This window comes from Muscardinus avellanarius, assembly GCF_963383645.1.
Source record: "Muscardinus avellanarius genome assembly, chromosome: 2".
NCBI lineage: Eukaryota > Metazoa > Chordata > Mammalia > Rodentia > Gliridae > Muscardinus > Muscardinus avellanarius.
In genome coordinates, this window is record NC_137787.1 from 13631681 (window position 1) to 13646142 (window position 14462).

The window sequence follows — 14462 nt, forward strand, 5'->3', positions numbered from 1 at the left end:
TGAACAGTAAACATTTGTTGACTGAATATATTGAATGCCACTTATAAACTTTGAAGCACTAATGTCAACTGCTGCAAAATGTCAGTGACAGTTACACATGTTAGTTGTTTGTATTTGGTTGGAGATGCAAGAGAAGGGAGGCTAGGTAGAAAGTCTGAGAAACAGGATGTAGATAATTTTGCCTAAGGTGGGCAATTTAATAACATGAAGGGTTTGGAAAAAGAAGAAAAAAGCATGTTCCCAATTAATTTATGCCCCCCCAAGCTCTTTGGCCAGATGGTTGTTTTCAGAGCATGCGGGCTTGTCAAAGCAGTATTAGGATGTCTGCGTTCTAATGGGACAAGCTGGATGCAGCGCCACCTGTAAAGGTTGTAGGGAAAGAGGAAGTGCTGCCCCCTTCTGGCGGCTTCAGCAAATCTTCACATAGTTCACTAGCTGGTTGCTAAACTGTCTTACAAGCCCCTTCTCTGACTCAGTGGAAGAGGCAGAGTGAGAACTTTCAGCTCAATACACTGTCACAGCTAACAGCCCTTCCTAACTGAGAGTTGTCACTTAAAAAGAAAACGTTTTGCCTTTGCATTTGAATTTGCCTGTAGGAGCATTTTCACAAATCGACAGGCATGTAAAAGGGGCTGAGTCACCCAACAGGGAAGTTTTCCTGTGTCTAGGGCGAAACTAGGGAAGGAATGAGAAAGAAAAGCGCAGCTGCAGCAAATTCATGCGGAATTTCGTAAACAGGAAATCTAAATAGGGTGAGATAGAACTTAGATATCATGGGAGTTTGGTTTTTTACAGATCTAATTCTAGATGGGCATAGTGGCTCATGCCCGTGATCCCAGTACTTATGAGACTGATACAGGATGACTGTGGTCGCAGTCCAGCCTCACGACTGAGCAAGGCCCTCAGCAACTTGGTGAGACCCTGTTCCCAAATAACATAGGGATAGGGATGTATCTCGGAGGTAAAATGGCCCTGAGTTCAATCTCAAGCAACACACACACACACACACACACACACACACACACACACACACAGAGATAGAGAGAGATATAATTTCATATTGAATTATTTCTGATGAAAAGACTTCATAATTGTTTCTCTTCTTAGGAATTAGAAAGGTCTTAATTCTCTCCAATCAGAGTTAGTGCTTTGTACAACATTTATTACTTCTTTGGCATTTTGTCATTTTAAGTATAGAATGTCATTCTGGAATTATTCCAATATTATTTCTTCTTTTGTTGATTGAGCTGCTTTTATTTTAAAAAGATTCTTAGGAATGAATTTAACAGAGTAATGTGTTACCTCTCTCAGTGGTACTTGCATCTCAGTATCTTTTCCAACTTTCTCTCAATCTCTCTCTCTCCCTCCTCCCTCTCTCTCTCATCCTCAGAAAGAAGGTAAGACTAGTGAGCTGAGGGCAGTGTTGTGATGCCTATGTTATGCAGAACCACCTGTCAGGGTCAAAATGCCTCTGTAAATCATAACACTTTTATAATAACGTGCATATCTGTTTCCACTCTTAGTATTAATTAATTCATTTGATATGCGTTGAAAAACCTAGATATTTCCAAGTTGAAAATATATATTCCCAGTTCTCAAGAAGCCTACATTCTAATGCAAGCAATGACAGGTAGCTGCAATTCTGAAATAGAAAGGGGAAAGGGGTGCTTTTGTAAAATGTAAAGATAGATCTATGATCAACTATTATGAAAAAACATGCCCCCCCTGTCTCTCCCTCCCTCCCTCCCTTCCTCTCTCTCTCTCTCTCTCCTATTTGCACTGAGCATCAGCAAAGTAAAAACTCTTAGTAGTAGCCTTTCCCCAGACTTCTTTTCTGAGAAATAGAACAAAGTGTAACATCCCTCCAAGACAACACTCTTTTATGATACAAAAATTAGATTATTTCTGATTATGTTTGGTAAGTGCAGTGGGGAGACAGAGAAGAAGGGAGGAGCTTGGGAGAGCAGGGCAGAGCCTGGTGGACAGAGTACACTTGATTCTAGACTCGGAGGATGAGAAGTAGTTTGCCAGCAGCCCAGCACTTAGGAGGAGAATCCAAGAAGAAGGAAGAGCCAGGGAACTCTTGGAGGCATCCCTAAGCTCTCAAAAGTGAGAAAGAATGGTTGCAGCAATGTGGATGGGCCTGAGCTGCAGTAGTAGGTGGTGGTGGTGGGTGATGTGTGAGCTGAACCAGCAGGCCTGGCCCATGGCACTTGGGCTTTGCAATCCACACAGGATAGCCTATCTTACACTCTGTAGGCAATGGGTATTTCTTCCAGAATTTTGCACCTGAGAAGTCAACACACAATCACTCTCTTGTTGGTGAGAAGAATGGATCTTGGCACAGTCCCTGATGCTGGAGGCTCGAGTTGGGAAAGGGGGTGAAGACACATACCCCATCACAGCGCCCCATGGTCTTCCTGCAAGGTGCATGTGGATTCAAGAGAGAGTAGCCCAGGTGGTAAAGCTGCTGGGCTGGCCTCCCCCTGTTCCCTGCTCTGTGCTCATCCTGCTTTGCCTGCTGCACATCCTAGATGTGAGAGATAATGCTTTGTACCCCTTGCTCAAACAAAATGTAAAGAAAGAGCCCATGTTTTGAATAAGTGTGTAATTGAAAAGTATTTGTATTAGCCATTCCAGTCTACAATGTGCTTTGGCATTCATTATCTTACTTCACATGGATAAAGAAATGGCAATACTTGGGAATTCCACAGGCCTGCAGATAAGCCATCCTGGCATGTGGGTGTCTGACTTCCCAAGGCCCCTGGTTTCCTTACTGGGTTTATGTTAGATAAGTGAAGAGTAGATTGGGCTCCCACCTGGAGTATACCTGAAATTTAGATAAGCAACTTTGACTAGGTTGGCTTCTCAGCAAGCTTTTTGCCCCTTTCATATGCAAAGTGGATTGGTTGGGGTAGGATTACTCTTGACACCTTCAGTCCTTCAAATAACTTCCTCTTTATCAGGACACAAGGTGTAGCATTGCAAATACCAACTACCATCCCTGTCAAAATGGCTGACAATCAGGGATTATTAACAAGCTCCAATGCAGCCTTTGCTTTAGAAAACAAATGCTTTGAACTGACTGTACGGTTATTCTTGTTCCCTTTTAAAATGTCTGTTCAAGAGATGGCGGTGGCAACCCAGAAGTCAGAAAATAAAGTTTGGTGAATATCTTGTTGTCTTTTGCAGGTGTTGGTGAAATCCATACCAGGAACCTACCAGCTGGAATTTCTGAGTGCAGGTATGTGAGGGAGTGTACTGTGTTTTCAGAATATGGAAAGGATGAGGTATGCTCCAGGGTAGTATTTACAAGTGTGTACACACACATACACACACACACACACACACACACACACACACAAATTCTTGGGCACACCAATACCAACAGGATTGTTTCTCACAACACTAACCCGTGATCCAGAGGAAAATGGCACAACCAACCTGCGACCTTCAGCTTCCTCCCAGAGCTACACCCCAATTCCATCTCACCTTCAGGTTTTATTTGTAGGGTGTACCCTGCTTTGTTGAAATCCTAGTTGAATTCATTTTCTCCTAAGAAATGTTTAATCTAGAAAAGTTAAAGGCAAAACCTGGAAAGTCAAAAAGTGATTAAAAAAGTAGATGCATAAAAGTGAAGAAAAAGGGAAAATGCAGGAAGGAAGGTCTATATGGGGTAGATGTATGGAAGGCAGGGGTTTTATAGAGAGAACTACCTGAGCTTATACATCATGTGTAGATGAGAACTTACCACCTATAAGATCTGCAGCAAGTAGTGAAACGCTCTATCCTCCCTTTCATCACTCATGAAAGGGAGATGATATACTTAACACCACAGGCATGTATGAGAATAAAATGTGATATGATAGCATTCTAAGCCTGGCACCAAGAACATAATACACTCCCCACAAATGCTATTTGAGAAATCTACTTTTTCTGGTGAGGTGCTTTCAGCCTGAGGGGTAATGTTCATTTGAAGCACAGAATAAAGACCAAAGAGTTGTCCGGCAGGTGAACTGGGTGGAGAAATTTAAGATCCCTTGTGCTTTGGAGTCAAATGTAGTATACTTATGAACCAGTATAAATACAGTATAAGCTTTTATTCTTCTTTAAGTGCATGCTTGTGGGGTGTGTGTGTGTGTGTGTGTGTGTGTGTGTGTGTGTGGTGATTAAAGATTAAACCCAGGAGTGTTCTATCTCTGAGTTATACCTTTAGCCCTATTTTATCTTTTTACTTTGAAACATGGTCTCCATAAAGCTTGTGTTAGCTTTGAACCTGCAATTCTCCTGTCTCAGCTTCCCCAGTACTGGGATTACAGTCATGTGCCACTACATCCAACTAAACCATCATTATTTTTAATCTGTATGTGCTTTAAGTTGGAAATTAATTTACCACTAATTAGAAAGAAGGCTTTTTTAGGAAAAAAAATACACTATATATTTCAAACATATTAAAGGCAAAAAAAAAAAAGAAATCTGAAAGGAGTTCATTCATTTAAGTAATCATATTTTTTCTATTCTTTTTATTTTTAGTTAAAAAATGTGGAAATAATCTTTCCTGGAGACTTCAGGTAAGATTAGGGTACATATAATGCCCAGAATATATCATAATACCTAATGAAAATGTCTGTATCTTTTCAAAAAACAATGCATAGCACTCAGAAGTCAATGGATGTGATTTATTATCTCTCCCTCTCGAAGTATCATGTAGGCATCTTTAAAAGTTAAACAGCATGTCTTTTCTGTCATAAACCATTTTGTTTTGATGGCATTTTTGTGGACAGCCAAGTACAGGCTGCAATTTACATTGTAGCCACTAGGGTACGCAATATATCCATCTACTATTCTGAGACTTTCTGGGAGCTATACTGACCAGCCCTATCTAGACCTTGTCATTCATTCTAGTAATTAAATCGATATATTTTATAATGTGCATGCTTATAGATAAGAAACAAGGCGTTTCAAACAGTGTTCTGGGGAAACCTTAAGTATATGCTTTCCCCAGAAACCACAAGCATATATATATATATATATTTTGCCTTTGTCAATAGGCAAAAAAAAAAAAAAAAAAAAAAATTGTATGCCCTGACCCCTGATAGGGTCCTATACATCCTTAAACTTTCCATTACATTTATTCAGACCCGATTTCAAATAAGGGGGCAAGTAGCATTAGGTGGCAGATGAGCAGCGTTTCTGAAATGAACCTATAGCTACTTTCTCTTTTCTTTGCATCCAAACAACAAATGAGACATACAAGGAAAGCAGAGAGGTTACAAAGAGACTCCTTATAACATCGTAAATAATTGGAAATTTAATCTCCCACATGTGAGAGAATAAAGAGTTACCATAGCCAGATCACAGAGTGTAGCAAGGACAGGGTGGGAGAAACCCTGCTCCTCCAGGTACACGTTATGAGAAGACAATAATTTAAAATAAACACAAATACTAAAAAACTATTTCTCTTTTATTATCACCATGAGCTAGCAGTTCTATACAAGATTGGTGAAACTAGGGTGAACCGGGCTATTTCCTCTGTGGCTCACCTTTGGAATACAACTGATGAGAACTTCTCTCCCCCTAAAATTTTCACATGAATAGGCAAGTTGAACTTTTGGGCAAAGAAAGGCTTTAAGGGAAATCAGAAAGCATAACTATTTTTCCAGCAGGCAGTGGCTGCTTAGGTCTTTTCAGACATTAAGTGAATTCTCAACTACTATGCTAGACAGATAATAGATAATACTGCCCCTATTTAAGAGCTAAGAAAGCAGAAAAGTTGAACAACATAGTTAAAGTCACACAGCTACTAGCTTGTGGAGCCAGGATCCTAATAAATTCATACTTCTTCTAAATCTTTGGTCTTTATCCAGCTGAGCAGTCCAGACTCTAACTCTAATTAAAGTACACCTTGAACAAGGTCTGTGACTTAACTTTGGCATCCCTTCTTGTCCCATGGGTAATGACAGTATCCACTGGATGGGCACCAATGAAGGTGCTCCGGATTTGTCAGTTGGTTCAAGACTTCTTAGAGAACATTCCCTTGTTTATTACACCTTCTCTCATACTCCAGGGGAATACATAATAAGATTATTGGGGGAGGGTTTGAGTTTGTATTATTTTATTCTTCTCCATAATGGTGTTTCTGAGAGGGCTGGTTATGATACCATCAGCCTTTAAAAGGTGACCCCCAAGTTCTATCAGTTAACATCATCAAACAGTTCATAAGCATGCAATGGCTGATTAATATGTCAAAACTTCTCAGCCCATTTTATTGTTGGTTGGAATATGGAATATGAGTTACTGCCATCAGAATTCTTTGTATAAGTGGAGAAATAAAATAATTTCAATATTTCATCTCACATATTACTGAATCCAGTAATGAAGGTAATGTCAATTTTTTCTTTAAACATGACATTAATTAAAGCTCATAGAGAGCTCCACATGAAAACTAAAATCTCACATTTGTAATTAAAAAAAAAGTCAGATCAGCTCATGGCGGCCACATATAAGATAGCAGGATTTTATGTGGCTTTATTTTACTTCAACTCTGCCATAATTCATGGCCATCAATCATTTGAGCCACTGACATTCTTATTTGCAATATGAATTTATTCCGCATTTCGTAGAGCCAGATTTAATCTTCAGTAACAAATAAACATCACTTTTGTGACATACTCTTTGGTAACATAACACTTTATTTTACAATTTGAAGTCAATACAGATAAATGGCTCTTCAACAAGATGCTGGCGTTGTGTCATGAACTTAGTGGGGGATTCCCCAAACACCCTCTGGGCTTTTCCTTATTTGCAAACACGTGTCAGGTTTGCAAAAAACTTGGTGCAGAGCAAAGCAAGCCATAAGAGCCATTCTTAAAACCTGCTGCATTGCAGGGAGGACTCTCTGCGGTCCTGGGGGGATACACATAGAGGAACTGAGTTCACCTTTCACAGGTGGACTAAACGCTCTGTTTTTGATGTTCTTCTATTGCTACCACACCAGCGTAACCACAAGCAAACAATCAAATCAGCCTTATAACAGTACAAACGGAATGTAGAACATTTTCTGAGGTTAGGTTGGATAAGATGGCTCAGCAAGGGACAGCAGAGAGGAAGCCCCACTGATAGCCCGAGTCTGGGTGGCGCACGCTCCCCAGCCCCATTTTCTGTGGCCCCTCTATTCATCCGCACTGTCTTCTCTGGCCTGCCACAAGACCTGAGCACGTTCCTAGGCGGGAAACATTTGAAAATGTGTCCAATTGATCAGATGAAGCTTGCTAATCCTAGGTCTATGTAACATGTGGCCTCAATCAAGAAGTCACTTTGAGGCCACCTGCAGCCCAGAATTCTAGAGGAAACACAGGGATACTTCTCTCTTTGCATTTGTTATTGTTTTTGTTTTGTTTTGTTTTTACAGGTCTGGCAATTAAACTCAGGTGCATCCTATCTCTCATCTACACACACACACACACACACACACACACACACACACACACACCAGCCCTTTTATTTTATTTTATTTTATTTTATTTTATTTTATTTTTTCTTAACAATCTTAGTAATTGCGAAAGCTGGTCTCAAACCTGGCGATCTTATCTCCGCCTCCCCAGTACTGGGATTACCAACATGCACCGCCATGCCAGGGGTCCTTGTTTTATTTTTTTAATCTGTTTTGACAGAGAAGCTTTAACTTCACAGCAAAATTGAGAAGGTACAGGGATTCCCCATACCTCCCAAAGGCTTTGCTTTGTTTTTCTGGTTTGGCTATTGAAGGCAAAATAAAATGAGGAACAGCCTTTAAAGTCACATTATTTAAGGTCAGTACTGGGTGCTGAGTGGATGGAATTGCATATCTTTTCTGCCTCCTCATGTTCTATCCTACAGTGTTCCTCCCTTTGCCTTGAGCCTCCTCTTGCTCCATGAACTTCTGCACAAATGTCACCAGGACCTGGAAAGCTAAATGAAAGCCCAGGACTGAGAGAGACCCAGAAAAAAAAAAAAAAAAAAAAAAAAAAAGGCAGAGGTCTCCTCAGAGCATTGCAGCGGCTTTGAGACAAGTCAAAGCACCCTATGCTTGGGGGCCATTAAGGACTTGGGAGTAGGGCCAAAAGCAAATTGTGAAAAGAAACTTTCCAAGGGCAGGTAGAGAATGATACTGATGGGGGAGATGGCATGGGTGTCCACACAGGCTCACAGCACATCGGACCCACTGGGCATCGGAGGAGCACCTAGGACCTGGGCAGGGTCCTTGGCAAATAATCTCTCTAATTCTCACTTTGGTCTCCTAATATACTGATCCCAAGTCCTGATCTGTGCATCAATTATCTCCTTTTTCTAATAGAACACAGTCTTGATACATGAGTGTATCTAGAAACACATAATGCAGTGGGTCACCCTACCATGATATTTGATCTCTAGAAAGGCTGGGCAGATGTCAGGGTGCAGACAGCAAGAACCCCAGGGGAAACGAGAGATCGCAAGGAAGACAGCTTGGGTGGCTTCCATTGGGTGCAGGTTACCTCCCAGAAGCGGGATGTAAGGAGCTTGGGGAAAGGCCAGGGGCGGCTGTCAAAGGAAATCAACATTTGATAAACAGTTTGTAAGGGGTAGGTGGGCAGGACCTAGGCGCCTGGCCTGAACAACAGCCTGTTAGTCTGAGGAAGGGCAGGCTGGGGAGGCCTCTCCTGCGCAGCGAAGACACAGTAACACTGCACAGAGCTGAGCACTCAGAGGGGAAGGTGACCCTGTGGTTTCTAAGGAAATCCACCTCTCTCTGACGCTGAAACACATGTCCAAAGGAAACTCGAGATGGTCTTCTCCTCCACAATTCCCCAAATCAAAGACCAGCTAAGACAATCCTGTGTGTGTGTGTGTGTGTGTGTGTGTGTGTGTGTGTGTGTGTGTGTGTGAGAGAGAGAGAGAGAGAGAGCGAGAGAGAGAGAGAGAGAGAGAAAGTTTATGTGTGTGTGTTTCTTTGTATTGAACACAGGAGTATTCTGCCACTGAGATCAATCTCCAGCCCTATTCTAATTTCTATTTTTATTTTGAAACAAGGTTTCACTAAATTGCTGACGTCCTTTCTAAGTCACTGAGGCTGGCCTAGAACCCGTGATCCTCCCGTTTCAGTTTCCCATGAGCCACCATGATCAGTGCAGTTTAATTTTCATAACTAATAAATTAACTTTCTATTGGCAGGCAGAGAAATTCAATCTGATTTCCATGTATTCGTATGATGCCAAATGTTAGCAAATGTGACTACATTGCAATGAAGTTCCAAGACAGTGTCCTCAAATGCTCCTTGCCTGGTCAATTAACTCAAGGTGAATTAAGAGAGAAGATATTTTAATTTCCATCTCACCTGGTTTCAGAGAAAAATATAGATTGCACAACAAACCCTCAAATCTTGAAAATGCATCCTTTCCATAACTTCCTGTTTTATCCCACATATTTTATAATTTTGGTCATATAAGAGTATGTATTTGTTTAGGTCTTATGCCTGCCCTAGTTATCTGAAGTGCAAACAGATTGTAAAGCCAGGCAACCATGACCTCTGCCTTTGCTTTATACACATTCTGGTGGTGGGCAGTAGTTACTGGCCTTTGGGTCTCTGGGGACAGTCAGTGACTATCGTGACAAGGCTGCCCAGGGTAATGGTCTGTCAGTCACTTTTGGCCACCTCTGTGCATCTCGGCTGGTGCAATGTCTAGAGCGACTCCACCTAACGCCACCTATAACACTTAGAAAGATCTAACCATGGCATGAGGTGGTAAGTGGCAAACTAAGCCAGATAGTACTAAAAAATCTATAGCTTGCCCCTCTAAGGCCAGATTCCTCAATCGATGAACACTATCAGAATCATTTAAGGGGCTGATAATGGCTTGATTGTTTAAATATATCACCTGACTTTCTAGTTATTTCCTACAAAGAAATATATTTATCTTCTATTGTAATTCCAGGTCTTGAAAATTACTAGGCAGCTGGGTGTGGTAGGGTACACCTGTAATCTCAGTCCTTGGAATGCTGAGATAGGAGGATTGCAGGTTCAAGACCAACCTCAGCAGCTTAGTGAGACCCTCAACAACCTAGAGACCCTGTTTCAAATCTAATAGATTTTAAAAGGTTGTGAGTGTAGCTCAGAGCTCAGAGCCCAGAGCTTGAAGGTAGAATGCCCCTGAGTTCAACCCCCAGTACAACCCAAAACAAAAAAACAACCAGTATGGATCCTAGTGTTAGAAAATCTACTGTGTAATTGACCTGGGTGATTGTTTGATAATACTGTGTGCTCCTGTCCCAGATGATTTTAAATACTTGTTCCTGGAGTCCTTGATTAAACGACTGTGCTCTGAGCACAGTGCAGTGTCACCCCGGTTGCAACTTAAAGAGACAGCTCAGTGAAAATTAGGGCTGAGAGCACAGACATTCAGTGAATGAACGATGAGTGATTGTGTGCTGACTTTAGCTGTGGACTGAGTCACTGGGATTCAGAACCAAGTTATTCTGAGCTGTGTTTACCCCTTTTTATCTCTCCAGGATACAGAGATAAGTGTGCATTCCAGCATTCCAGTGTGCAAAGGGGAAGTTTGAAAGGCTGCATCCTAACTCTTAACCTTAATAATTCATCTACAGTTAGCTTGTGTGCCAACATTTCTTTCCAAGGTGGGGAAACTAAGAGTATATAAAGAGATGAGGGTTTTTATTTCCTTGTGGTGTTCTCTTTTGAAGAAGGAAGGGCATCTCATAAGGTAGGCAAAGAGTCAATACTGCATGGGCATCAACAGGCCCGTTAGTCTCTAACTTGAGGCCCTACTTGTATGAGAGGTACGGGGTCTTAGGTGAATCAGCTGTAAAGGTGATTAGGATCAGAGCAAAGAACAGAACACAATACACAAAGCTTTTCTGAGATCCTGAGGGTAATATAGTAGCAACAATTACATGGGGAAAATTGATTGTATTAATGCAATCCTCTACTAATTAGCTAAAATTCCCTCCTGTCTGGATCCAGTGTTTTTACGCTCTCACAACTGGTGAACAGCATTCTGGGAATAGGTTTAGTCAGCGAGGGTGGACAGTTTATCTTAGCGAGGTTGTGTTATCATTTATTTACTGAGAGTCTTATTGTTTTCTACTTCTATGATATCTCCAAAGTGTTGAAGATGGCTATATTTAGTCACAAAGGCATTTAACTGTTTAAGACACAGGAAATTTCAAATGACACTTGAGGTGCTCTCGAGAGAAGCACCTGGGCTTGTAGATCATATCTTCACAAATCAAACATTGTACATATTTAAGGCAGACGAAAACTACTAAGATGTTCAATGTCTTTCATTACATAATGTAATTATCCTGCTTAGCTACGTTTTAAAATAGTCTGACATTTACAGTAATTGATGAATATGGAGCTTGCTTATCAGTGGGGCAGTTCCCATGGAGGTATCACCGTTAGGTTTATAATTTAGTGCTTCAGAAGAGTTTTAAGAATGCAAAGATTAAAGCTGAGAGGCAGAGAGAAACCACTCCAAGATGACATTATCCTATTTAACACCCACAATAAGTTAACAGCAACAGCAATTAACCTCACAAATTCAGTCGATGCATCGAATTCCTATTGGGAAAGTTACAGAGAGGACATTTATGTAGAGTGGATTTCCCCAGGCTAAATATCCCATTCACAACCACGCACTCGGATGAACTTCAGAGCAACATACTGTGCTGTGACGCCTCAAAGGGTGCTTCGGCTTACGCCTTTATTTCCCACCTCTTTTCTCCTAGTGATAATAGAGACCTCTTGTCCATGCATGAACACTTACATTCCCTTCCTGCAAACATTGCTGATATTGTTGGTAGGGGAGAGAAAATCATTAATGAAGAGGTTGCCTTTATTGATCTAAAGCTTGTGGTAAATATCTAGATGACGTGGCCAATCAATTTGTCTCTGTGGCCTATGAAAGAGGGAAGACTAGCTGCCATATTCAATCCAAATCAGTTGGTATATGAATATTTATAAGGACATCAATATTCACAGTGTCTTACAATCATGCTCCAAGCGAAATAAAAATAAAAGTAAACTGCCACAAATATTACAGTATAATAGGATAAGAGCTAAAATATATGTACACAAATTCATTGACAACATCTGTGCAAGTATCGCGGACAAAACGTTGAAAACAAAATTTACATAGAACAAAATAGATAAATTTATCAAATGTTGATAAATTTTCAGAGACAGTATAAAAGTACACAGAACATGGAGGAGAGAAAGGGTTTTAAAGAATAACCACTATGCCAATACAAAGAGTACATGTTTACTACATTTATATTACAGAATGATGGAAACCAGAGACAGAAGCGATTTGGTAACAAACAGCAAAGAAAGTTCCACCAGTCACAAGGAGGAGAGACATTCCTTTTGGGATGAAAACACAGACTGCCAGAACTTATCCCCCACTCCATCCCCACGTAGAAAACTAAAAGCAGATGCGAGAGCTGTCTACAGCAACACAGGACAGACAGAGGTGAAGCGTTTGGTATGTCGCAGCACACGAAGTCAATCACGATTGGCAAACGGTGATGGTACCTGGCTCTGTTGCAGGTCACTGGCTTGCCTGAGAGGGGTCACGGATGGAGGAGGCACACCTGACGTGGACGCAGACCGGCCCAATTTGCAGCTTACTTTAGGCTCTGTGAAAAAGAGGAAAGGCAAAACATGAGCTGAGCAGCATCCACGGAGATGAAATGACCTTCAAGTCTCCTTTGTTTGTGTGTTTGTTTGTTTGTTTGTTTGTTTGTTTGTTTGTTTGCTACAGGTTCTGGGAATGTAAAAAATGCTTCTGATGTTTGCTAATCATTGGCAGGTGATTTAACACATTCATAACAATTGAGTCTAAAAGGAACTTTATTCACAGATCAGCTCCTGGGGGATAAAGAACAAATCCCTGGAAACATGGCTCTTTTTCCCTTGCACATTTTACCCTATTTAGGATTATTTTTAAGGAGTCATTACTGGAACAATCACCAGTTATGGGGTAAAGCAAGTAGCTTGATAATTTTCAATGGTTCATAGAACTCCTACATCCTAAAATATCTTAGCCACTATCTCCAAAGCCTGTTTGTCTATCTTCCTTTCTTTCTCTCTTTCTTTCTTTCTTTCTTTCTTTCTTTCTTTCTTTCTTTCTTTCTTTCTCTCTTTCCCCTTTCTTTCTTTCTTTCTTTCTTTATATTTATTTCCTTTCTTTCTCTCTCTCTCTTTTCTCCTTCCTTCCTTCCTTCCTTCCTTCTTCCCTCCTCCCATGACTACTTTCATCATGCTCTCAATTCAAAACTTTTTTTCCAATCTATTTATATCTGAATTAAAGTTTATAATTATGTTCTAAGACATGTGCAATTTTTCGGGCATGTGTTTTATACCTAGTGCCAGGGATTTGAAAGAAACAAAAATCCTACTGTTGAGCTGAGAGTTTAGCTCAGTGGTGCATCCCCTGCCCTTGCCTTGCTTTTCTTCCCAGGAACAAAAACACCACACACACACACACACACACACACACACACACACACACACCACTCTTTCCTTCAGAGAGTTCTTAGTCATCCAACAATACATCTATCAAATAGCAAATGATACATTTGATTAAGCAATTATCCATGTGATGAGCCTTCTTGGTGAATTAATAGGGTAGTAGAATACTAATCACTAATTGGAAGAATTCTAAGATATTGAATCCCTATTGGATTCCTTCATTGTTCCTTCTCCAAACACTTACTAAACCCTACTATATGCAGAACACCAAGCAAGGTACCAGGGGTGGGGGGTGATAGAGACACATATTTTTATTATTATTATTATTATTATTATTATTATTATTATTTTGCAGTACTGGGAATGTAATTCTGGTACATTCTAACTCTGAGCTACATCCCCAGCCCTATTTTTCATTCTTTATTTTGAAACAGGGTCTCACTGAGTGGCAAAGGATCTCACTAGGTAGCTGAGGCTGTCCACAAACTACGATCCTCCCATCTCAGCCTCCCAAATGCTGGGATTACAAACATGCTCCACCACACCCAGCTGAGACACCAATTATTTAAACTCAAATGATGTTTATATTTTATATTTTCTCAGAGGAAAGAAAGCATAAATCTAAAATCATTCGCTGAAAAGAGGAAAATGTATTAGAAAAGAGAAGTTTAGGGTACGATGGCATTATTTACTGATGGTGTTCACTGTGTGGTAGGGACCCAGAAAGAGCAGGGCCCTATCCTGGATACAAAATCATGGGTGGCAAACTTTAAAGAAGGCTGAGCTCTGGATCCACAGATTTACCAGGTATCCAGTTTGTCGGAATGTATTCCTCTCACCCACTTACTGCTTGCACATATGAAGTAAGTAGTAATAAGTAATATATCCTGTTTCTTGGAATCATGGGGAAGAGATGAACTGATGATACATAAAGAGATGAAGCAAAAATACTTCT

General features: G+C 40.6%; 1 protein-coding gene across 2 annotated transcripts in view; it reads right to left on the reverse strand.

The window, feature by feature from the left end:
• The window catches only part of NYAP2 (neuronal tyrosine-phosphorylated phosphoinositide-3-kinase adaptor 2), a gene marked incomplete at both ends in the record, with an annotated part of 293502 nt that overhangs the window by 24649 nt on the left and 254391 nt on the right, over window positions 1-14462 (reverse strand). Inside the window, one exon of one of the 2 annotated variants that reach the window (XM_080689004.1) lies at window positions 12569-12672. In XM_080689004.1, coding sequence (XP_080545130.1) covers window positions 12569-12672 — 104 coding nt within the window. Of the gene's footprint in view, window positions 1-12538; window positions 12673-14462 lie in introns of those variants that run through there. The other variant, XM_080689005.1, reaches the window with a different exon arrangement.